The following is a 26,987-nucleotide window of genomic DNA, read 5'->3' as shown; positions in this document are numbered from 1 at the left end:
AGGTGCTGTTGAAGGAGCCTTGGTGAGTTGGTAAAGTGCATCTTGTAGATGGTACACACTGCTGTAACTGTGGAGAGAGTGAATGTTTAAGGTGATGGATGGGGTTCCAATCAAGTGGGTTGCTTTGCCTTAGATGGCGTCAAGCTTCTTGAGTGTTGTGGAAGCTGCACTCACCCAGGCAAGTGGTGCGTATTCCATCACACTCCTCACTTGTGCCTTGTACATGGTGGACAGGCTTTGGGGAGTCAGGATGTGAGTTACTCACCACAGAATTCCCAGTCTCTGACCTGCTCTTATAGCCATAGTATTTATGTGGCTAGTCCAGTTCAGTTTCTGATCAATGGTAACCCCCAGGATGTTGATAGTGGGGGATTCAGTGATGGTAATGCCATTGAATGTCAAGGGGAGATGGTTATACTCTCTCTTGTTGGAGATGGTCATTGACTGGCATTTGTGTGGTACGAATCTTACTTTCCACTTATCAGTCCAAGCCTGAATGTTGTCCAGGTCTTGCTGCATATGAGCACAGACTGCTTCAGTATCTGAGGAGTCATGAATGGTACTGGACACTATGGAAGCATCAGCGAACATCCCCACTTCGAGCCTTATGATAGAGGGAAGGTCCATTGTGTTGTCTGAAGCCTAACTAGTCCTATATGGCAGCACGATATTGGATACTTTTGTGACACTGATAGTAAAGTCACCCTACAGTCTAATAGATCACTGATCCAATATTAATTTTGGTATATATTTCTACCATTTTTGATTATTTTCCCTGTTCTATGGTCAGCTCCCAATGCCTTTCTAGTCTTCAGGTTTTTGGTAACTTATTTGTTTTGAGTTCAAATCGCTTCAGTTTACTTCACATTCTGTCATTGCTTATCAGAAGCATTGATTTTTTTTTTGCAGTCAGATGCATTCAGAATTTTTTGAAGGTTCTGAGCCAACCATTTGAACTTGTCTTCTTCTCCAAAGTCAACCCATCTCTTTTACAGCAATTAACCTTTGTCCTCCTTTGCCAGGGAGAAGCGTTATTTTAGCGGCCCCTACCTGCTGCTTTTTAAGTTTACTGGATGTCCTATTACCTCTTGCACCTTTTTATTAAAACTTCCTTCTCCTTATTCCTACATGTTTACCATTGGTACATTTTTAGGCATAACCTTTATTGGTAAATAAAAGCACACCATTGTATAACTTCTCACAACATGGTGAAACCAAAACTCTCAAACATCGCTGTAGTGGATGTTAAAATACTAATACGGTGAGAATAATTAGGTAATCTCCTTTAATCCTATGAGGGTCACACTCAGTATCTGCTAGGTTAAGTTAGGAGTCATTTAGAGCCAGAGGACTGCAGATTGAATCCCTACTCTAGAGATTTGAGCACATAATCTAGAGTGACCCTTCAGTTTGTACTGAGTGAGCGCTGCATTGTTCAAGGTGTCGTCTTAACCAAAGCCACATCTGCCTATTCAATTCATGCCTGAGTAACAACCTTCCAAAGACCAGGGACTTCGCTCGGTATTCTGGACAGCATTTCTCCCTGGACTAACATCACCAGCAAAAAAGGATTAACTGGTCATTCTTCTCATTTGCTGATTGTGCATTCTTTTTGCATGTTATGTTTGCCTACTTAACTAAATTGACCACACTCAAAAAGTGATTCATTGATTGTGATCACCTGTGCAATGTCCTGAGGTAGGGATAAGGTTCTATAGAAATGCAAATTTTTATCTTTTCAGATACCACATTATGCAGGCAAAGGAATACCTCATGAATCAAAGCCCAGTTTAATTACATTTTTACTTTTTCAAAGAAAAGATTTGTCATACATCTCAAATGATTCTAATTACTCCCTGCTTCAATTCAACCTACGATCATAGCTCTCAACCTGCAGAGAGTTAAAAAGCTGATTTTGGGATGCCTCAATTAAAACTGGATGTTTGACAGGAATGCTTACAATTTGAATTTTTTTCAATATTCTGCAGAGGTTTCATGGCCAAAGCAATCATTGTGTGTGTGTGTGTTTTTTTTTTAAACACAAACAAACAAAATAGGCTTCATGTAGTAAATTTAAAAAGATCAGAGTGGTATTAGTAGCTTAGAATGTTACATGGGGCAGAATTTTCTGCCTGTCGGGTGGGTGGACCCAACCCAATCTCCGGCAGGCGGGGAGCCGATCCCCGCCAGAGAAGCGGGCACCGCCGCCATTTTAAGTGGGCGGGACATTTGGCGGGAAGCGCTATGTGCTCCCTGTGCGGGCGGGGGGGGGGGATTCCCCAAAAGCGAGACTGCGCTCTTCCGCGCATGCGCACGAAAGAGCAAACGTCTCCCTGAGGCCAAGTGCAGCCTCAGGGAGATGGCTTCCACTTTGAAAAATATTAAAAATAGAAAAAAAAATCCTTAACATATCCCCCTCATGTGACAATGTCACACAAGATGGGACAGGTTAATAAATTTCACTAAAACTTTATTAAACCTTACATGAAACCTCATCCCGCCGCTGGATGAGGTTTCATGTTTTTTCTCCTTCCCGCTGGGGCTCCTGGCCTGCTCAACAACCTTAAGATTGGACGGGCAGGTCCTTTAATTGTTTAGGTGATCCTGTCAATGGCTTCAATTGGCCATTGACAGGTCGGTGGGCCTACAGCTGATTTTGCTGAGCCCCCGCCTTCCTGAAAATTTAAATGGGACGCGGTGACGTCGGGGGCTCCGCCTGACATCAACCCACGTCATTTTACGCGTCGGTGAGCGGGCCCTACCCCCTGCTTGCCGACGGCAAAATTCTGCCCATGGTTTCCATGAATATAGGGCGGAATTTTCCATTCCGGGGACTAAGGGCGGGCATCGATGCAGTTGGGACGGAAAAATTTAGAGAGCCGTTATGGCTCTCCAAATTTTCCCATCCTGCCTACGACAATATCTGCTGGTGTTGAGGCCAGAAAATCCCTGCCTAAGTCTAATGGCAGACGCAAAAGTCGGAGCGACTTCCACTGTAGAGCAGGGCAGCTGAACACACGAGGTCTTGCACGGTTCAGTTAATTAATTATGCAGCCGTGAGGAGCACGTTGAATCTCGTGGCGGACTGGGCAGGATGTGCCCCCCACCCCACTCTCCGTCGTCATCTCATTGGCTCTAACAACCGGGTGCCATATTTGAATGGCACACAGACAGCCATTCACACTTCCACTCTGCTCTTTGACTGCAACCCCCTCAGTCCTGGCTTGGTCTCACCCCCTCCCCTGTGCCCAGCCTTGGCAGCTGATATCTCTCAGTGACGGTGTGAAAGAAGGGCAAAAGTAGCGTCTACTGACCTGAAAGTCCAGGAAGATGTCAAGCTCGCCAGGTGCACGCCACTTATGCACAATCGTGAAACAGAACATTCTAAAGTCCTGAAGATGGGGTGTTAAATTTGGAGGGGGGGGGCGGGGACAAGATTCCAATGTGTTGGGCTTTTAATGAGCATTCATGAGATGCAAATGAGGCTCACAACATAAATCAGCTGAACACTCATCTTTAACTCACCATCAAAATCAGGAGACCAAGGTTCCAAACTAATTTCCCAACGTCGGGAAGCTGCTTCCTGGCCTCCCGCCACATCTTGCTCCCCCGCCCGCCACAATTCTTGCTGCTGGTGGGAGTGGAAAATTCCACCCATAGAGTTTGCTGGTTCAATTGTCATAATTTTTTTTTAAAAAGATAAGCTTTCCTTGCACAACGACCCTAACAGCCATCCATTCTGTGATGGTTTCTCAATAATGCAGCCATCATCGGATGAATGACAATAGTTCTCTCATAAAAGCTCAGTGCAGAAATTATACAAAAAGCTTGGTAACTTTCTATACATTTAGGTCTCAATAGATACAGTTATTCTCTTTGACTCAATACAGAAATATATAATCCAAGTGTGGCAGAGGTAGAATAGAGTTGTTCGAAGTGCAAAGAATCCTTGAAGCATCATATAAGGGAGCAAAAGTATGAATTCAGAGGGAACAACACAAGCAGGTTACAATAACAACTCATGCATATATTTTAAACGCCAAGGCTGAATCAAGAGCACAATTATATCAAAATGTGAAATACTAATTCTCATGGAAAGATGTATTTTTTTCATCAGCAATGATTAAAAATGCAGGCAAAAGTCAAAGTAACTTCTTTCAAATCTGGTAAGATGGCTTGGAGATCATATAGGTGCGCAGAAACTTTAATACTGTAAAATCTTTATCTGCCATGCAGGTGAATGTAGTTTGATAAGAAAATAAGAATGGTGACTATTTCATGCACAGACTTTCTTGTGATATATTTGGGAATTAATCACATTTGGCATCACGGGAGCTTCTTAGTTAATGATAGTTAGGTTAATGTTGAGAAGGAGCTATGAGGTGGATACTAGCAGTGGAGAAAACCTAAGTCTGTCTTCACTAGCAACCTTTTAATCTTCACTACAAATTTTAGGCTGTTTATTGCAGGATAATCCTCATCCAACTGTGAAGGCGCCATCTCTGGTCATGCCAATATTACATAGATGTAAGATATTTTATGTGGAAAGTGAGAAATAATACAATTATAATAATTTCCTAAGCCTCGTGGGTGCAAGTGTGTTACAGCGCTACCAGCTGTGAAATATGGGCTGGAATCCCATCCCCGAGTGGCTTTCTGACTTCATTCACTCAACGACTTCCCACCCTCCGTTCGACAGCACAGCACTGGGTGACAAAGCAGGAGGGCAGTTTGAATGGAAGAAGACAACAGCCACTGCAGATTTTCCACCTGAGAGCAGACTCGAAGTGGATGATCCAGCAGGCCATTGAAAGTGGCTGTGAAGGAGGTCCTCAAGGTTAGCTGCCCTTCAGAGTCCATGACCCATGCAAAAAAGCAAAGAAAAAAAATGGGAATCACAAGTTTCTTTTTGTAAGTTAATCTTTACTCAAGGCAGGTGTGTTTTGCCCTATTTCCTCCCCTCCATTCCCTGAAGGCATTGAATCAATCTGGGGGCACGGTTCCAATGGGCACCAAGTACCCTCCATACCCAACTTTTTATATATAAGTCCACACACAAGCCTCGGCATGCTGTGGAGTTGAGGGGGCACACTGCCAAGCCAAATTCTAACCTCACCAGTCCAGCAAGGGTAGGGGCCACCTGATAGCGACCTGGAGGGTTGAGGCCTAGTTGATTTTTTCCCAATTTTAGCCCAAGGTGCTGAAATCAAATGTAGGACCCCACATTTTTTGGCAAAAGATGAAAATCTTTGTGCTTTTTTTTCCTAATTAGCTGTTCATGCATATCTCCAGTGAAATCAAACAATATCTACCAAGAGACTGAATTCAAAACATTGGTCAAAATAATAACATTTCAACACAATGCTGCATGAAGCGAGTGAGCTGATGAGTTTATCATGCAATATAAATGTGTTAAAAGATTTTTGCACCAGTAGGGAAAAGTCAGCCTTTGTGTTTAAACCGGCTCTCACCTGGAATGACTGAGATAGTTTTCAATGCTCGGAGAACTCTGAATGTTCTCAACGCTGAGACATTGCCAAGGTCCACAAACTCTGTCACATATCTGCAATAAGGGAGGTCACACACAAACACAATGACAAGACACAAAACAACTAGAGGTACACGGGGCCTACTCAACACCTAACACCAATCACAGGCTTCTTACCTGGAATTACAGAAATAGTTTTCAAAGCTCTCAATACTCTGAAAGTGCGAAGAGCTGAAACATTGCCTAGGTTTACAAATTCTGTTACATACCTGCAGAATTAAATCACAGTTATTTGTGGTTATATTTTAACCCTTTGAGGACCATGGCAACATTTTGCACCAAAGCAATGTTTATCAAATATCTTTTTTAAAAAAATATTTAAAATTGTGTCTTTCATTATGTGCATGCTTTGTTCATTCTGTTTTGGAGAATTCATTGGCCCATGACAGGCCATTGACCTGACAAAAATTTATAATTTAAAAAAAATGACAACCTGCAAATGAGTCACTTTGGAGGTAAGCTGCTTTTTCATCCTTTTATATCTTATGAAACTTTCAATCCCTTTTCCACAAAGAAACAGTTTTGAACCCTTATTTTCCCCACAGCAGTATCCTGATTGTAGGTTTGTCGTCATCCACAACTTAACGGAACGCCTAAATTCCTCTTTAGCAGCACCACTGCAGTCCATCATTCAACAAATGTCTTGGACCTGGATACAGCCAGTAATTTTCCTGCTGTCACAGTGTCAAGCTTTCATACCAATAGTGCTCCTGAGTTTCTCAACTTATAAACTTGTCCAAACCCGGATAAAGTTTGTTGGCATACTATATGGTTGGCATGACTCTAGGTACATAACTAGTGTCTTCCTTTTCCCCAACGAGAAAGATTCCAGGTTCTGGAACACTTATTCAAGTCCATGTATCTTCCTTGTTCTTCATCTTTGTACCATTTCCAATTTTAGTGTGTATTTTTGTTCGGCACAAGGCAAGAAATTACCAGCGGCAATAACAACAGACTGAGAATGTCATATCTGGTAATATGGCAACAATAAGTTCTAGCCTGTAGTGACCAAAACGGTATGCAGTACATTCATTGTAGCCTCATCAAAGCCTCGACAGCTAATGTGGAGTCATCCTGAAAGCCCCAATTGCTGGCACACAATATGACAATGATATCAGTGCTTAACTTCTCCTTCTGATGGATTCATCATCTTTAATAATATTCTCTTGATTACAGAAATAGGTTTACCATTTTTAACTCAGATGTGTATTAACACTGAATTTCACTGTATCAGATTACACTTATTTATAGCTTCACTCCCCAATCTCTATAAATTTTTCTCCCACAGAACACCTTCCTTCCCCACATGTTTTAGTACTATCCACAAACATACACATTCTTACAATTCACTCCCCGAAATTCATCAAAGCTGAGCCTCCAAAACCGGCCCCTGGAAGACCCCAATGGTCACTGCAACCACCTCGTGCTTATAAATGTTGATAACTATCATCTGCTTCCGGTTGCCATGGATATAACGAGCTTTCACTTTAGCCATATGCCAATTATGCAGAACTTTCCAGTCAAGGTAGATGAAATTAAGCACTTTGTCCTCAGTTGCAGGTTTGAGTAGTTCCTCTCGGAAGTCGGATAAATTCATTGGGCCCTTGCTTGTAAACTCAGCAGTTCTGTGCAACAAATTCAACATCACCCTCCCATCTACACTACATCTGTTAACTACCTCCAGTTCAGCGAAGAAGGTGGTGATATTGATGTACTTGGTCATGCTTTGTCCTATTTATTCCTATGACAGATTCAGTTACCCAAGTCTGAAAGCTTAAATTGGTTTAAATATTTGAGCCGGATTTTAACTCAGTCAAAGCCTATTCACTTAGAGTTAAAAATTGGTTTTTGCACACATCGTAATTAAGTTGCTTTGAACTTCCTTGCATGTTTACATTTAGAAAATCTCAAGTTTAGGCAAGTTATATATTTCATTGGTATCTTAAGCCTCTGCCCTGTACAGCAGTTTCCAAAACTTGTGTACTGATGTCAATAACTGAAAATGCAGAGTAATCAAATATTATGGGAATGCGATATATCAGTAAAAGTTCTTTGGTTTATAAGTATAAAAGCAAGTCTACATTGTGATTCTCTTCCTGTCTGGAGGCAAGTTTGGTTGCAGGAATGGGTAGCTGAATTTTCCAGAGGAAAAAGCTTTTCTTTAATTCTTAGATTCTTTGCCAAACCCAGAATTGAATGATTAGTGCTAAATTTCTTGAAGGGAAAAAAGGGCTGAAACACTGGCATGTTGTTGAAAAATAGCAGTCAGAGGGATAAGGGTCATATTGAACCTCCATATTTCATTTCTTCATGCGTCAGCCTCAGACTCCAGAATCGTCATTTTAGGCCTTGTCTGGTTCCGGTCTTCCAAAGCAGCTGAGAGGAGTCACTTGGTCAGTTAAAGGGTCTCTGTCCGCACATTTTGATTTCCTTGCTCATCATTCAGATGTTCCTGAACAACATTTTGTCAATGCCTTTAATATTCCTCGGTGTTTCCAGCAAATATTACTTTCTTTTTGCTGCTATAGCTCATGTACTATTCGGCCAAAAGCTTTGAATAAATGTCCTTGAGCATTTTGTGTTGAAACTTCTCAGCTTCAAAACATCGCCTGCTATCAACCTTCAATTCCATGAACAGGATTGAAGAATCGACTTCACATTGTTTAGAAACATATTCAACTTTGTGTACCTGCTGTTCATGATGTTCAACCTATTCCTGACCTTCCATTTTGCTCCACCTGCTCCTCCCACCTACCCGGCCCTTGTCAACAGCACAAAACTCATCACATTTCTACTTCTCTTCAGCTCTGAAGAAGTCATACGGACACAAAACGTTAACTCTGTTTCTCTCCACAGATGCTGTCAGACCTGCTGAGTTTTTCCAGCATTTTCTGTTTTTCATTTCAGACTTCTAGCATCTGCAGTATTTTGCTTTTATTTTAATGCTTTTCCTGTTCCAGCTTCAGCATACTGAAAGCAATTTTCACCTTGATGCCCTCGTTGGCATCGCCAGTATACTGACTACCACTCTGGGACAGTAAAACCTTCTCATTGCCAAGTTGGATCAGTGTCTGCTGATAATAGAAGAAAAAAGCATTTTCATGTATATCCCTCAAACAGGCATCAATTGAGAGGACGGTGATGAAGCCGCACCTAACATCAAAGTAATTGTTATAGAGACAGTCAGAGATGGTGGCATAGTGGCAATGTCACTGAGCTAGAAATCCAAAGGCCCAGCTAATTTTCTAGGGGCATGGGTTCAAATCGCACAGCAGCTGGTGAAATTCAAATTTGATTAAGGAATATAAACTAGTGGTGACCAAGACAGCTAACATCAACTGTTGTAAAAACCCATCTGGTTCACTAATGTCCCTTAGGGAAGGGAATTTTATTTTTTTATTCAGTCATGGGATGTGGGCTTTGCTGGCTGGGCCAGCACTTTTTGCCCACCCCTAATTACCCCTGAGAAAGTGGTGGTGAGCTGCCTTCTTGAACTGCTGCAGTCCATGTGGTGTAGATACACCCACAGTGCTGTTGGGGAGGGAGTTCCAGGATTTTGACCCAGCAACAGTGAAGAAATGGTGATATATTTCCAAGTCAGGATGGTGAGTGACTTGGAGGGGAACTTGCAGGTGGTGGTGTTCCCATCTATCTGCTGCCCTTGTCCTTCTAGGTGGTAGTGGTTGTGGGTTTGGAAGGTGCTGATAAAGGAGCCTTGGTGAGTTCCTGCAGTGCATCTTGTAGATGGTACACACTGCTGCCACCCTGTGTCAGTGGCAGAGGGAGTGAATGCTTGTGGATGGGGTGCCAATCAAGCGGGCTGCTTTGTCCTGGACCGTGTCAAGCGTCTTGAGTGTTTTGGGAGCTGCAGTCATCCAGGCAAGTGGGGAGTATTCCATCATATTCCTGACTTGTGCCTTGTAGATGGTGGACAGTCTTTGGGGATTCAGGAGGTGAGTTACTCGTCACAGGATTCCTAGCCTTTGACCTGCTCTTGTAGCCACAGTATTTATATGGTTAGTCCAGTTCAGCTTCTAGTCAATGGTAACCCCTAGGATGTTGATAGTGCAGGACTCAGTGATGGTAATGCCACTGAATGTCGAGGGGTGATGATTAGATTCTCTCTTGTTGGAGATGGTTATTGCCTGGCACTTGTGTGGCGCAAATGTTACTTGCCACTTGCCAGCCCAAGCCTGGATATTGTCCAGGTCTTGCTGCATTTGGACATGGACTGCTTCAGTATCTGAGGAGTTATAAATGCTGCTGAACATTGTGCAATCATCAGTGAACATCCCCACTTCTGACCTTATGATGGAGAGAAGGTCATTGATGAAGCAGCTGAAGATGGTCGGGCCTAGGACACTACCCTGAGGAGCTCCTGCAGTGATGTCCTGGAGCTGAGATGACTGGCCTCCAACAACCACAATCAACTTCCTTTGTGCTAGGTATGACTCCAACCAATCTCCTGTCCTTACCTGGTCTTGCCTGAATGTGACTCCAGACCCACAGCGATGTGGTTAACTCAGTTCAAAGACAATCAGGGATGGGCAACAAATGCTTACCAGTGATGCCCATATCCCATTAAAGAATAAAGGAAAAAACAATTCAGGCTGGTGGTTGAAAGCACATGCAGTCACACGAGCAAACCTGGTGAAGGGAACATAAGAAATAGGAGGAGTAGGCCATTCGGCCCCTCAAGCCATCCGTGCCATTCAATAAAGTCATGACTGATCTGCCCCAGGCCTCAACTCCTCTTCCGTGCCAGCTCCTCATAGCCCTCAACTCCCTGATATTTCAAAAATCTATCTACCTCCTCTTTAAATATTCAGTTGCATTCGCATCCATCACTAAGCTAGAAAATGAATAAGTAAATGAAATGAATGCCTTGTCCCTTGATTTACGTCTAGCATTTCTTATAAGTGCTCCAGGAATACAAACTTCTTTTCATGCTAATTGGACATCTTGAATAGGTTTCATTGTTTTAAAGGCCTATATTCCATCTCCCTTTTTGGCAGTTACTCTTCAGCGGCCCCAAGAAATCAGTTAATATTTCATTGTTCAATTAATGTGGCTTGACAAAATTCACTAGCTGAATTGAAAATGTTGAACTTTAGAGCAAAATGCCTCTTCCGGTCTCAACGAGAACCACATGTCAAGCTTACTTCATGCTTTGTCCTGCACTTGGTTTCAAAATATGGAGAGTTGGAAGTAGTTACGATGTAGCTTATTCCGCAAGTAATAAAACTGCCTCCTGGGATCTAATGTTACAAACCAACTGTTTGGGCAAGACTCCCATATCCTTAATCAGGTATGGACAATCCATCCCTCTGCTGCATTCTGATGGAATCTTGCTTCATAAGAGCTTAATGAATTCTGAATGTACTGCCAGCAATAATTCATTCTGCCCAATTCCTCGTATGCTAATATAAATATACCTCGTTTTATTATAATGGCGGGGAGGGAAAATTTCCTCTGTTATTTGCAATTAAATCATAAAAATGTGTGTGTAAAAGCAGAAGCATATTCTTACTCGTCACCAGTTTCCCTTTGTTATTTAAGATGGTCGCTTCTTGCGTGTGTAGAGTCATCTGTTGTGCGTTCTCAAGTGACTGTGGAGCCCGATTCCTGGCCTGCATGGCTTTCCACAGCATGGGCAAGGATGAATTGTCTGATTTTGTTGGGACTGCCCAGTTTTTCTAGATTGCCTTTTGTCCTTAGCTGCCTGTGTTCTTTGCTGTTCAAAGGAAAACAATGCCATAACTTGAGATCGCTTCCCAGGTAGTTCTTTCTTGTGCATTTTTCTCCCAGTCTGTGGCAGACAGGCTACATTTCCTGAGGTCCACCTTCAAGGAGTCTCATCTCGGCCTACCTCGCAGGCACTGTCCAAGTTTAAGTTGCGAATACATGACCGCATTGTTCTTATTACAAATAGCATTTAGAAGAAATCGTTTCTTTTATTCTTTCACTGCTTCCTCAGTGGTCAACAACTAAGGACCATGGTAATGTGTCCTTCAAAAGTCAGTGGAGTAAAGAGTATGTTAGTTATATTTTATATGCCAAGTTCCAGCAATCATTTGCTATTCCACCAAAAAATCATGTGTCATTGATTTATGATTGGGTCAAATCAATGCCAAGCCAGAGCCTGTCTGCAATTTTAACCTGAAGCCTCCACAGTGAAGCTATTGTGGCTTTCACAACAGGCAATCAGGGACCAGATTGAATTTTTTGGTTTCCTTTTCGGCCAAGTGAAGCAGAAGTACTCCTCTATTCCCCATAAGCAAATCCTGCTCCATTCTCCCCTCCTCCCACCGCAATGTCCTCCTGAGCAACCTCTTCTAACCACTTACACGAATGCCAGGCGTTGTTCCTTCCAATCCTCAGTGGGTCTCCCGCTTTCCAAAATCCTGCTTCGGCCTACTGGCCCATTAGTGCTTTCTGCTGGGTTCAGGCAGGAGACTCACAAGACCCATGCAAAATGAGGCCCAGGAGTTGAAATCAGGGCTACAATGTCAAATCATTCCTGGAAGCCAATCTGCTGCTGTCACATAGTATGCTGTCAGTGTCTCGTAATGTACCAAGTCAAGATACCTTACTCTTCCATTTGATGTTGAATTTGTTCCTTTTAAGTGCCATATTAATGTTCTCTTTTGGAAAAGAAAGGAGTTGAGACTCCAAAATATTCTTGACAATCAACATGTCTAGTGACTCCCAAAAGAAGCGTTGATCCTTGGAGATGAAACCATCTTGGCCATGTGTAACTCCAGCCAAATGTTATTACCTTTTTTCCTTCAGGGGTGCTGTTCTTGCACATCATTGTCTGTAATTGCAAGTTTCTACTTCTGTAAGCCTGCTATGTGGTGCTCGCCTGGTGTTCACAACTATTGATAAGATTCTTCAGTGATGTATCCTTCTGTTCTTCAGCTAGGTGCCTTCTCTGATAGCAGATAGTGAGAGGGTGACAAATCAGTCAGGGGTCAACCACTGGATATTCCTTGAACTAAACAAACCAGGTACTTGCAAGATGATGCAGCAACTTGGCACTGGCACAAAATAGAAGTTGTACTACCTATACTTGTGTTACCTATTCCATAAGAACTGTTAATGTTCCAAATTATTTTTGTTCCTCTTTGTGAAACAGATATCATCCTTGTGGACAAGGACACACTAAAGGTGCTGCATGGTGCAATATTCCAGATCAGCACTCAAAGGGTTAACGATTCTCTTTACTTAAACACTGCCCACACAATTATCTGTGCAATGTCAGATGTTTGAACAAGATGTGCCAACAATTCATTTTCTGTTCAAAAGGTGTTTAGCAATCTGAATTATTGGGGATTCAGGCAGATGAATTTGCTGAGTCAATGTCAGATAAATGCAACAAAAAGGAACAGGGTCACCAATAGATAAAGAGCAATAAATAATGTTGTACGCCACCTGTGAACACTGAATAATACACGAGATCTGCAAGACCACAATACTCATGGACTGACAAGTACCGGCATCAATGCCAGCATCACCACAACTGTGTAGGTTAAACAGGCCAGGTTGCTAAACACCTTTAATCATTTATATTAAATATGTAACCTTTACATCTTCATGACCATCTCTAGGCTTCCAAGTCCAATTTAGTTCAACAGAAATCCTGTCGAGTAAAATTAGATCCATATGACATAGAGCTATTTGTCAGTACTCGTGTAAGTCAGCTTCAAAATGTTGCAGGGACTGTAACTGCCATCTCAGCTTTGTACAGGACAACTCATCATCAGCTGCAACCCTTAAACTGGAGGCATCGCAAACTTTTTCACTGCAAATTATGCGAACCAAAACATTTGGAGGTTTTGTAATATTACTGAAAGCAATCAGTATATTAAAACTTTGAATAAATAAATATCTTCATCGACTGTTAAATTAAAATGACAGTTTCATACAGATTAAAAATTGCATTTTACCTGTGCATCTGAATCATTAAATTATAAATATTTTCTGAATCACAAACAACACAATCTAGAGATTAGAAATTACTTACGCCATCATTATTACACTGAAATCCAACCAATTCCATGGATCTCGTAGAAACGTAAAGCTATCTATGCAGAATCCTCTTGCAATCATTTTTACAAGAGATTCAAATGTATAAATGCCGGTAAATGTGTACCTGTGGATAAAGAAACAAAACCATATTTATTCACAAAGGGTGGTGAATGTGACATAGCAGAGGCAGGTAGCATCAGCAAATTGATGGGGGAGGTTTCTTTTTAACCACAAGAAGCAATCAAGAAATATGTTTTTCTTTCAACTTTGAGACTGGCCACAAAGTGCATCTTCCTATTGCTTTGTAATGACAGCAACATTGTGAGAATATCAGCAATAACAGTCAACAACAGTGTTTTTGCTGTTTTAGGTACTATTATAGGAACATTCTGAAATCCATTTGAAAAAGTAAAATGAAAAATACACATGCAACTATGCAATGGGCACCTTCTAAAGCACTGTTCTTAACTTCTGGAGACTTTTAGCAGATTAGAATCAAATCATGGCTAAGGCCAAGGGCTTGAAGAGGTTCACTGAATGTGTTGTAGAAGTTAATTCCATTTCCAAATGATTACAGGATTAAAACAGGTTGAAAGTCTTCAATGTGTCACTGGAAATCATGAATCATGATCTTTATTGGCAGTAATCATTCCCTGTCCTGCTCTTGCCAGGAACTGTGGCATCCTAAGAAGGTTAAACCACATGTATCTCTATATTGTTCTTTATTTTCTCCCTGCATGTTCTATGGTAGCTCCCAGAGGCTCTCTTATCGCCCTCCAGTGCAAATGGCCAGTCTTCACGTATGAACTTGAGATGTATCTTCAAACCATTTTACCATTAGTGGGCCATCTCATACACAAACACACGCACACACACTCCAGCAGAGATCACTGAATAATGTTCAGGATCATAGACACTGGTTGATATTTTTTTAACCCCTCCCGTGTCAATCTGGCTGAGGTCAGCTAACTCAGCACAAGGTAGAGATTGAATCTGATACTTGTCTGATCTGCATGGTTCAGTTCAGCACTGGCTGGTACTCTCAGCTGTCATGTCATCAGATAAGCTGTGTTGACATTCTGAAGATGAACACCAAACAGTGCCAGAGGAAAAGCATGCAATTTTTTTATACAACAACAGGAAATGTAAGCAAGAAAGCAATCGAACTTCAGTGTTCGCAATATTCATCCTGTGGCAGTTAGAACTACTTGACCCTCCTCCAAAATTTAATATGCAGTGGTTGCTTTATGAATTGATCTGATGGGGCAAGAGCTCATGACAGATATTGTATTTTCTGCCTTCACCTGGAGCCCAACATCCACCCCAATTCTCTAACATAGGTCATGGAAGCAACAGCATTTTGTGCTGAAGTGGTCCAAGAATCCAACTCAATCCTTGATTTAAGATTTTCAAGATGGAGAGTCTAAAACGAGGTCAGCCAGTATGCATGACATGGAAGGTATTTATTAAACTGACCCTCTGCACTTCTAACAATCCCCATTAGAATCATTATTTTTTTTAAATGACATATTATTTCCACATCTGTTGTATAAACTGAAGATACAAGGCAGAAATTTTGGAGCATCCATTTTATTCCACTTGTGAGGTGCAGCTCCACAGCACACTTCACCACTTTGATAAACCCTTCCTCACTCATGGAATAAATTGGGAGGATCCATAATCTTCCCCTGTATCTTCGCAATGCTATGTAAGATGTCAAGTGTTCATCGGCATGCACAGCATATTTTGATAAGTCAGATTGAACAAAAAGGAAACATTCATTGAGAGGAAATAAAAAAAAGAGATACTTACTCCACCTGCTTAGACCAGTCTGGGGGTTTACTAAAAGTCATGAATACACAGTTGGTCAAAATAGTGGCCATAATAATCATGCTGAACACTGTAGATTGGAGTTAAGGAAATCATAATTATTCTGATTGCTTAATAATTATTAGCACAATATTTGTAAATACATTGCATTTTCATTTTCATGATGTCGCACCTTCTCTGATTTCTAGCTAGGTTCTATATTTCCATCAGTAGGGCTGAATAACCCATGGAACATACTGCTAACTGGATGGTATGAAGCTTAGCCTTAACTTGCACAGAGATCCTTTAAGATGTCCAGAAGGCCAACCCCTGACACTCTGCTTAAGTCTGCGGTGCCAATTGGCTAAAAATTAGTATTGTCAATTTAATGCCCCCAGTGTCAGGGCTCCTGCAAGTAATTCAATGAACAGGTTAAAAGTACGCACACCTTAGGTCAGTGGGACTCAATAAAATTGATGGGTATATTGGCCTGGGGTAAGATGGCATTACCATGGCTTCATGGTTAATGGCAAAGAATGTGCAGCATTCAAATGACTAACATGGAGCTCACTGTTTCCTATTGGCATCCATGGGGTTATTGGCTGGTTTTGGGTCACAGAGTTCTGTTTTTGAGTGGGCTGTTTGGAAAGCTGCAAAAAAAATGGCACACAAACAGCAAAGTCTATTCATTTAAAAATAGACCAACAATTTTTCCACTCACTTCTGTGTTTGATGATGCGACAGAATTAGTTATTCTAGTTTTCAACTAATTTCCATCAGCAAAGGAAACGTAAGAATTCAAACCTGACCCCCATCCCAATCACTGTTCTATCCTGCCCTTTGGCATAAGGTGAGAACTCAAGACCTCCAGCCTTCTTACAGGATCTCCACTATTCACATCATCTACGTCCTTACTTTTCTGGAGTCCCAAGGAAAATTCCATGTGCCTGGCATTCTGAGAATGGACAGCACACAGAAACAAGTATGACCACTTAACAAAATGGATGAGGCAACATAAAAATGCAAGGCGCAATGGTAATTGCCAGCAGAGCGCTGTAATCACAGCTTTCACACAAACAGTGTGGGCTGGTGAGAGGAGTAATGGCAACTTAATATGAGAACAGAACATGTGACTGTACTGCAAGTGGCAGAGGATGTGCATCATTTGGATGACTAATGCCGAGATGACTATCTGGTTTATAATGGCCCTCAATGAAACTTGATTTCTGTTATCCATTCAAATCAACTCCTGCCTGTTCCACCATATGAAAAAAAGGAACACTCAGGCACAGATTAAAACATAAAATGCTGGAAGTTCACAGCAGGCCAATCAGCTTCTGAATGAAAAATAAAATCTAACCTAATGTAACCCATCATCAGAAGTGGGTGCAAATCCACACCGTATTACTTCTTTAGTTATATGAATAATTGAATCAATACATGTCAGGCTGTATGCTGAATGACAATTTTGTTTTATAAATGCTGTTGCTGGCTCAGTTCCTGCTTCCCCAATTTTCAGTGGTTGATATGTAGATGCAGATAATTGCTCAGCATGTACACTGGATGGTTTTGCTCCAAGAGCCCACAATCTAAGCTACTAGGTTAACCATTTATCAGCAAGCAATTTTTCTTGCTACGTAGCCCATCCCAATGGTGTGAAAGTCTCCTCTGTCTGCTGGCTGCAATGATCCTGTGTGAAATGAGTTGGGGCCATCTCCATCCAGTTCCACATGGAAAGGGCAAAGCTGCTCCTAACCCTGCACTACATTAGCAATCTCACTGGAAGAATGGCTTGGTGTAGTCAGTGAAAATGTGCCACACTTTGCGCTCATCTGAGGTTCAGGTTGAAGCTGAGGTACATTGTCGAAGCAAAGTAGAAGGAGCTATACTCTGCATCGAACTGCGCTACACCTGACATGGAACTTCGTGATGCAAACACTTGGAATCCAAAAGAAAAATGCTCCATTCCCTTTCAATGGGGAACTTGAATTCAAATTATTTCCTAGGAATAAGTTATTTGACCCAAACTGATGGGATAAAACTCTCCTCTTGGCTGTAAAGATTCCAGTTGAAATAAGTTTGGTTAGTCACAGCCTAGTTCCTCACGTGTGCAAGTCCACAGCACAAATCTGCTCCTATGGCACCATTAGTGGTCAGTCTCACTCAAAGAGGCGACTTGATGGCTGGGTATGAGAGATAGGAAATGTCACACCACTGCAATTGGAGGTGCTATTCCGAAGTAGGAGCTGCAATATGCTGGTCAAGCAGATCGCGTTGAAAGCTTGGCTTTACATTTAACCTGTGCTTCTACCTGGCTAGGGAGAGCTTGATGCTAATATGAGATGCCCAAAATAGAAAATGTTCCATTGGCCAGCAAAAACATTCCCCGCCCCTTAATGAGTACAAAATTCACAAAAGAAAAAAACCTGTTCTGGCGAAGAGTTACAACCAAAAGGTTAACCTTTCTCTTTCAGATGCCGATGGACCCAATGTGCATTTCCAGCATTTGTGGCTTGTCTTTTTGCTTCTAACATTTCAGGCAGTAGCAAGTGCTTGGTCTTTCTGTCGATGCGTAGTTGTCATACACTGAACTCATAGCTGCAGTGATAGAAGGAAGCATAGCTATCAGTTCACAAAGCTTAATGCAAATCAGATTTTTCTAATTAAACTTGATTATATTAAAGACATTGAGAGGATTCAATTTACAGCATCTAGTGCCTGGTGCTACAAAACATATTTGCATTAACTGAGAACTGTGCAATCTGCAAGATAATGTTAAAAAAGTGACTTTATTGCATATCAGTAATTTGCTTCTCCTCTGTTGCTGTGCCCAGTAACCAGGGAGCCTCAGTCCTCCATTTTGCTAATGGCTGCTGGAAACTGAGCGGCTGTTAGTGGCTGCAAATGGATGGTCTTCTGGCTACAGGTGACTTAGCTGACCTGTTTGCTTGCTTGCTTGCTGGCTGCTGATTGGTTGCGAGCTGCAGTCTGGCTTGGCTAATTGGTTGCGAGCTGTGAGCTGTCAGCCAGCTTGGCTGATTGGTTGCGAGCGGCGGGTTGCAAGCCTCCTTGGCTAATTGGTGCGAGCTGGCATGGCTGGTTGGCTGCAGGTAAATTGGCTGATTGTTTCAGCTCTCAGTTCCCCTTTCTGCTCCAGCCCTCAGAATCAGTGCTATCCATTTTGCTATCCACATTATTAAGTGCCATAAACTCACCTGCTTCAATCTGAACTTGTACATTTTTAAAAATCTAAATATTCCTGTTGCTAAGTTGTACTTAAAACCAGTTTGTGATGTGCCACAGACTCTAGATAGACCTCCCATAGAATGTAATTAGGACAGAATTTTATCTGAAATTGCCCCAGAATTTTAGGGGTTCCGGGTATACCTTAGTCAATCGCTTCAATTCAGGGCAGCTTGTGAGCTCCAGCATCAGTATTACACTTTCACTTGGAGACCCGTATTTGTGAATAAATCATGTTCTCTTGCTCCCTCTGTTGGGGAGTCTTGCTGGCTATTAGATAAGCTGCTCAATACAGTAAAATACAGTATCAGCAGTCTAACAGCAAAGGGGAATTCATTTTGTCTTGAATTGACAGGGAGACCTGTGCCAACCCAGAAGGCATATCTGGTCATGAATAAAATGACACAACATTGGTGGTGGCTGATAAGAATTCAGTACCTCAGATTGACCCAGCCTTCTGCTTTGCTTGGTTGACCCTCTTTTCACTATATTGAATACACAGCCTTGTTGATGTAAAAATAGCTCAGTAATCAGAACAATAAAAAAAAGGCAGATGCAAACATGAGTGAGAAACAGTCTGTGATCTTTGCGCAAATTTGCAGAACGGTTGTGGTGACTGCTGGCCAGCCTTTTCTGAATTGTCCTTCTATGAAGATGATGTTGCAATCTGTGGTGAACAGTTAATGCATACTGCGGTATCCAGGCCATCAGAGGAAAAGTTAAAGGGCTGAGCGGCTGGAACAATTGTGCAGTGTGGGGAGAATGAATAAAACACAGCTGAATGAAGTAGCTGCATAAATAGCTCTATCCAGAACAGCAAAGGTTATTTCTTGATAACTACTGTCAGTTAGGCTAGAACAAATCAGTTCAACATATTTAACAACCATGACACAGGGGCTCGATGTACGTTTTCACTAAAAAAGGAAAGAAACCATTTTTTTAAAAATAAGTTATTAATAAATTGCTAATAAAATCGCAGAAGTATCTGACTTTCAAACGTGCAATTCGTGAGATTGCAACTTTAGGAGCAGCAATGAAAAATAAGCCGCCATGTTTCTTCAGCAACTAACAGGCTACTTAACCAGTATAATTATCAAACATTTTGCTACTTCAGCTGAGGGGTGTGCACTCATTGCAGTAACCGACGGAATGCCAGTAGAAAAAAGCTCTTAACAACAAAGCCTTACAAGTGCAAATAAACATGGGAATGGAGCAATGATAGAACAGTCTTTGCTGGGGAGCACAACCTCAAAGGCCAAAGTAGCAATTTATCAGACAAGACCAATGCTTCATCCACAAATCACAGGATCCAGCAGTAACTAAGGAAATCACGCACGATTTAAAAGAAAGTCTAAATATGAGGAATGAATATAGGAGCACAGATGCAAATGGATGTCAAAAAAAAATTTATACTGAAACACAGAAATATTAACAAAGATGTTGCAAGCAGGGCATTAGGCCTGACAATTAATCTGGGCCCTGTCTTTGGAGTGTAACTGCCGGGCCTGTTCATGCCTCCACATACGTCTCAAACGAGTAAAGACTTCAATGTTGTGCCTACCTTGCTAGAATGCTGAGGAACAGAAGGGGCTAAAACTAGGGGGGAGGGTACCATTGTGACTCCCGTGGAGCCGGAAGAACACTCTCGGTCCCGCTATCTCCACAAGATGGGCTTTTTAAACAAAAGTTGTTTATTTTCAATCACTGGAGTTGGTGGCTTTCAGGAGGGTTTTGGGGTGGGGGAGGGGGGGGAAAAAAAGAGGTGGCTGAAGACTTATGAGTGGGAAGATCCAATGCTGGCCTGTTCATCAATGAGGTCCTTCAAGAGATGTTAGGCCCTTAATTTACCCAACCCCTAATCTAAGGGCCTCCCAAATTTGGCAGTGGGACCAACTTCCAAGAGGATTAGATGCATGCTGTCCCACTGCTAAATTGGCATTTTGGGAGTAAAAAGGACACAATGCACCTTGATCTCCGACCCTTGGACAGTGTAGATAGCAATGGCTAAAACACCAGTGCCTAAGTCTCCACATTTAAATGCCAAACTGGTACATCATAGGAGCACACAGCAAGGAACCAGTGGTGGCCCACGCACTCAGGAACTCAAAACAAAAACAGAATTACCTGGAAAAACTCAGCAGGTCTGGCAGCATCAGCGGAGAAGAAAAGAGTTGACCCTTCTGTTGAAGGGTCAGGAGGACTCGAAACGTCAACTCTTTTCTTCTCCGTCGATGCTGCCAGACCTGCTGAGTTTTTCCAGGTAATTCTGTTTTTGTTTTGGATTTCCAGCATTCGCAGTTTTTTTGTTTTTAACTCAGGAACTCACACCATGTTATGCTAGAATGAGGATTTGGAACACATTATGTGCCCATTGGAGGTTAACACAAAATGACTGGTGAATCTCAATCTTATATATAGGGCTGGATTATCAATTGCCTGTGGGGTTGGGAAAGGGGGTGGGCTCTATTTGAAAATCAAGTTCTCGGGGAGAGGCAATGGATCCCGTCACCTCCGGAACATGGTGTTATTTTCAAAGAGGGAGGGGTAGGAGAATAGGGTCGGGGGGGTGATAAGGGAATTTTCAAAGTGGACATTGCCAAACCCGAACAGTGCGGTGCATGTTAGCGCACAGCTGTCATGTTGAAAGCGGGTAGAAGTTAAAGATTTCTTTTAAGGTAAAATAGGATCTAGGGGACCTTGCACCAGATTGTGTGCTTTACTTTTCATTTGGCCATTTGACCACTTTTGTGCTTGTTGAGGCTGCTGGCCCTCTGAAGTGCTGGTCCTCTTTTCAGCAAGGCAGCGGCAGGCCCCATCATGGCTACTGTCTGCCTTTGCTGCTCACACTCTGCAGGCTGGTCCTGCCTCCTGGTTATGCTCAGTGCCACTAATTCAGCAGCGAGCTCGCCAACGGCCCAACTAGGGTATGTACATTCTAAAATGGCAACACAGATGTGGCGTGGGGTCAGGACACAGGAATTATCTGGGCATTGAGTTTCTGACCCCGATTGAAAATCAAGCTCATGGTTTTCAATTTGATTTGTATGTTCTTTCAGGTGCCAAAACATCACGATTGTGCACCTGTATAAGTGGGCACACAAGACAAAGTAGTACGCAAATGCATAGGTCTGCATTATGTACTCATCAGGTATCAGTTGGTCGCTTTACAGAGCAAAGGTGACTCAGTGGACTGTTGGCTACATCACATACTTGCCCACTAACTATGGCCATCCCATCTTGGATAGACACCAGCAAAGATGTACACACTATGGAATAAGTGTGTATTGAGGACCCTGGGCAAGCACAGCCTGGGGAAGAGTTAGCAATGATGGTTGATAAGAGACCATCCAGTATGGGATACAGACTCAACATGTTGCATGTTCCCTGAGTCAGGAGGCAACAAAACTTTCAGGGCTTGACTCAAAATGGATAATGATACAGCACTAGCCTCATACTGATGGGTCACCTACCTTCCTGCACATGAAAGGTAGTTTAGGTAGGATGGAGTCTCCATGAATTATGTCATGGAGCATGGCACTTGGCCAGAAATCATGTGGCAACATTTGTGGCATCTGCAGTGGAGACAACACTTGTATCAGCAATAGGATCAGTAAGGGCATCTCTTATGTATGTTGGCATTGCTGCTATGGTTACTTTGCGTCAAAACTCTAAAGGAGGTCAGCTTCATCTCACCCAAAGAATGGTGTCAAACAACTGTGATGGATAGATCCTGGAACCTCTTAAATGCCCACGACTAGGTCAGTAAGCCAAGTTGGCACTCATGCCAGTGGCAATCCTGTATCATCATACAGCTCTGTACAAATTACAATAGGTGCCACTTCTGGAAGCACAGCCCACAGTGACTACACCTGTTGCAATGATGTCGGTCTTTCATGGCTAGGCATAGAGATAGGTGTTTAAATTCTGTAGCCCTTTGCAGCTCACTAGTTGGCATGCACCAGTGCTGCTTGTTTAAATAGGGAAAGATCTAACAGTTGCACACACCTAGAGTAACACAAAGAAGTTTACAATGCACTAGTGGCAGCAAAATGTATTCAAAGCACACATCCTACAACACTGAAAATTTTAAATGATTTCACTTTTACTATATATCTTGCAATCAGTCATTATTTAATTGGGAAGAAAATAGAGCAATAGAGCAGTCATTGAAAATCCAAACAAATGAAGTGCACAAGGTTGGGGGGGGGGGTTCTGTGATTGTAAATATGTGGGAAAAGAAAAAAAATGAGCACTTATATAGCATCTTATCACATCTTTTAGAAACATTGCAAAGTTCTTCATGTAGGATGAACTGTAGCTGAAACAAGGAATTAAAAGGAAGTGATTGTGCTTAATTGCAGACTGGAAGAGTTGGGCTTTGGGACACATGTGCATCTATTGCTGGATCTTGTTGAAGTTTATGTGGCTGAATGCATAGTGAACCTCAGGTGCCTCCTTAAGGAGTACATGAAAATAGTGTTTTTGTTTCTGGAAATGCTCATTGTAAGGGTGTCAAAGGTCCCCCTGACACAAAAGTTGAAGGCAGCATGAACCTTCATGGTCCAGTTGAAGGACTATCCCTGTAGGCCTTTGCAGCCTATATAATAGTATCCATAGTGACCCCAGGCCTCCTTATGTTCTAGTTCCTCAAGGCCCAAGCACCAGGCTTTGGTGTGGTAAACTACTGCCTAGGGGTAACACTGTCAGAAAGCTGTGTACCTCCTATGCTGAAGAACCACCACTGCCTACTCTTTCATTGTAGTAAACTGTCACTGCCCTTCAGCGCAAAGCCCCTCTAACCTATTCACTTGTCTCATGTTTAAGATGGCACCCTCAAATCATCCCTACATGAAACGCACCAAGTCTGCATTGACCTGAAGTAATATACTGACTGGCCAATACAACTTTGCAACACAATGCTGAAGTTCATCACTGAATGGCCTTTTACAAGCCCTTAAAAAGGTTAAATTGATCTTTTGTTTTTTAACTCCTTTGTTTAAGGGATGGGGCCAATAATAAACAAGGGCACATCGGGGGAGAATTTCCTGGGTTTGTGCCCAGGATCGGCTAGATGTGAGTGTGAGAAAACAGGGCAAGTCAGAACCCTTGTGTACAAAGAAACCCTCTCTATTTCCTTCCATGAATTTAAATGGATGGGAAAATCAGGAAAATTCCTCTACAAACATGGGGGCTAATCCATTTGAATTTCAAATATTCGGTGTGCCCTGTTGATCCTGGGAAAGAACCAGGAAAATGCCCATCCCCTGTTATCCTCCTCTAATATTCCACCCTTCTTTGCTCACATCTGCTTTTCACTAAGGTGAATGAACACAAGAATATCGGATCCTAGGTTAGTCTGCAGGCCCTTAAGAGAACAAAACACTGGTTGAAAAATACAATGATCCTAAGACATTCTTTGACTGTCAACAATTGATTTGGTCTTGCTTGGTTTGTGCAAAAACCCAATCAACTTTACTTTTAGAATGATAAGTTAATTTTTATTCTGGTCTGTCTACCTTGGCCCCAGTAATGTTGAAGTTGGACAATTTGAAAGAGGTTCATATCCCATGACAGGGGTTTGTGAGCTATACAGTTTTTTCAACAATATTGAAAAAGTAGCCAATTTGGGAGAAGGGCAATTATTTGGCACTCAAATGTATTGACTACTTGTTACTACTTGCAGAACGTCCAGATAAACAGTTGTCACTACTCCCTCAGAAAACACAAATTCATGTGCTATCTGGGAAAGCGAACAACCATTTGATTAATACTGCCTTGATGGGATCAAGTGACGGAGAGTTGACTGATTCTAAGTGTTAAGGCTAAAGATATGTCGAGTACAAGGAGATCAAAGAATGGATTACTTTACTGCAGGAGTATTCTGTATGTTGAAAGAATTGTCATTGGCCCAAGCACTATCTAAGCATCAAATCCAAGACAAACGTGTACCATATATATGTGTGCCCTGCCCTACTGAACGTAACAATCTTTGTACTTGAATCAAGTACAATAAAATGCAACATTTTCTTTTCAAGTCAAAGTGCCTATGAGTGGATTCCAAACATGCAAGGGTAAGACAAAGTGAACATTGGACGAGTGTAGCAGCATAGTATAGAGATTCCTATGAGCTGAATGATTCTTTGGCTCAGGTCTCCATAGTCATTTCAAATGGAAAAGAGCTATCAGACAAATCTACCAAGCCAATTAAGTTAGAAAATTGGAGGCAGTATGGGATTCCACTTGTCTCCACTGCCTATTTAAGCAGTAAAGGCAAATAGCATCAACAATTCAAGGGGGAACTGGATAGATACATGGCAGGGATTGCAGTTAAAATTGGTGTAAAAGATAAAGAAGTACGTTTTTTAAAACATTGAGACTGTCCAGGTGGACTTCAGTATTTTTTGATCCTGTACATTCCCATTCTTCCAAAAAAAGCTTGCTGATTTTGAATGTTAACACAATGAATATTCCTTTCAAAACAAATTTTGGTGAGAAAAATAGTTCAGTACATCAAAATTGAAATATGAAAATATTTAACAAAAATATACCATTCATTTTGGCAAATAAAGTTGTGTGAAAAATACATTAAATGTTTACTTAAGTTGAAAATCTAGTATAGCAAGATCTAGAGGCTAACACAGACAACACTGGAACCAAGTTTCTGACCATTGCTAACGTGTTTGACTCTTGGAACAACTAATGCACAATGTTGTGTTCTCAGACAGATGACTGATGTTTGCAAATTGAAATATAATGCACACATTATACGCTCTTCTAAACCCAAAGTATAATTTTTTTCTGTATCAGCCAGGTTCCAGTTGAATGAAAGGAAAACTGCTAGGTACCAACTATGAGTAAAGGTCTCACCTATCTATTATGGGTAACAGAATGGTCAACCTATTTATAATGAAGGCACTTAAGTTTGTATTTGAGGGCACAGAGGAAATTATCTCTCCCCTCTTCCAATAGTCTTAATATTAAGCAAAGCATGTTTCTAAATGTACCAGATGCTCTCAAAGCTTTTAAATAAATTCAGAAGTGTTCCTTGAACATTAGAATCAGAGAATCACAGAAATTTATGGCACAGAAAGAGGCCATTCAGCCCACTGTGTCTGTCTCGTTCAAAAAAAAAAAGAGCTTTCCAGCCTAATTCCACTTTCTACCTCTTGGTCCATAGCCTTGTAGGTTGTGGCTCTTAAAATGCATATCCAAGTACTTTTTAAAATGTGATGAGGGATTCTGCTTCTACCACCCTTTCAGGCAGTGAGTCCCAGATCCCCATCACTTGCTGGGTGAAAAAAAGTAATCTTCAACTTCTTCTAATTCTTCTCCAATTACTTTAAATTTATGCCCCTGATTATTGACCCCTATGCTAAGAAAAATAAATACTTCCTATCCCCTCTATCTAAGCCTCAATTAAATCTCCCCTCAGCCTCCCCTGCTCCAAACAAAACCCTAATTATGCCCATGCAAATCCTCTGCAGCTTTTTTTACGTGTTTTAATTCATTCAGAAGGACAAATAAATTTGTTGTTGATTTGATCACACTAGAGGCTTGCATGTGTACTCTTCCTTTCCCCAAATTGAACTAAGTGGGAGTGCCACACAGCATGTGAGATGCAATTCTGCCCGCGCACTCACTCCTCTGCTATACATTTGAAAGGGAATGCTTTTTCCTGCACTTTTCACACCTTCATATAATGAAGTGATAGACTGGGAGAGTGAAACATTTTACAAGGCAGCCATAAGAAGTTTCAGAAATTAGTTTGTTTCAACAGAGGAAGAAAGGAGTGAAGAGTTTGTGACTGCAGTACACTCATTTGTAGCTGCAACACAAAACTTATACAGTACAGCAGTGATGTCCAAACATGAGGCTCCTTGGGACCACACAATCTGACCATCAAAGCCCAGGCAACTCAGTTCTATGTGTAGTTACATCTTTAAGTTGGTTTGTCCCTGTTTGCATTTTGAAATATTTAAAGAGCCTTATTTGAAGGCGCAGGAGCAAAACAAAGAGGTCAACAATTGGAAAAAATATGGAAAACTGCAATGAAAACGTAAAAGATGGGGACAATGTGTGTTGAAAAATGCAAGATACTGCATACAATTATTTAGATCATTTGACCCTTGTGACTATGCTGCAGCATTCCAGACAGTCATTATGGTCTATATTATAAAGGGATGTTAAGAAGATAGTTCATTATTATAATGTTCTATTGTTCATATCATACATAACGTTTTTCACATTTAATGGAGGTACCATCTTGGAGATGAAGAATTCCTTGGGTTGCTATGTGTAGAAAAATCATAAATACGTTCTTTCTGAATATATTTACAATACTGCTTCACATAGTGAC

General features: G+C 41.6%; 1 protein-coding gene across 1 annotated transcript in view; it reads right to left on the bottom strand.

The window, feature by feature from the left end:
• The window catches only part of LOC121273208 (sodium channel protein type 8 subunit alpha-like), a 228,576-nt gene that overhangs the window by 163,556 nt on the left and 38,033 nt on the right, over positions 1 to 26,987 (bottom strand). The window contains exons 4-6 of the mRNA XM_041180199.1: positions 15,392 to 15,481; positions 13,575 to 13,703; positions 5,472 to 5,563 (exon numbers count right to left, since the gene is read on the bottom strand). Of these exons, the coding sequence (XP_041036133.1) occupies positions 5,472 to 5,563; positions 13,575 to 13,703; positions 15,392 to 15,481 (311 nt within the window). The remainder of the gene's footprint in view (positions 1 to 5,471; positions 5,564 to 13,574; positions 13,704 to 15,391; positions 15,482 to 26,987) is intronic.

Source organism: Carcharodon carcharias, chromosome X, assembly GCF_017639515.1.
Source record: "Carcharodon carcharias isolate sCarCar2 chromosome X, sCarCar2.pri, whole genome shotgun sequence".
NCBI classification, from domain to species: Eukaryota; Metazoa; Chordata; class Chondrichthyes; order Lamniformes; family Lamnidae; genus Carcharodon; species Carcharodon carcharias.
Note: the sequence above shows the minus strand (reverse complement) of the source record. Positions and strands in the feature narration are given on the sequence as shown.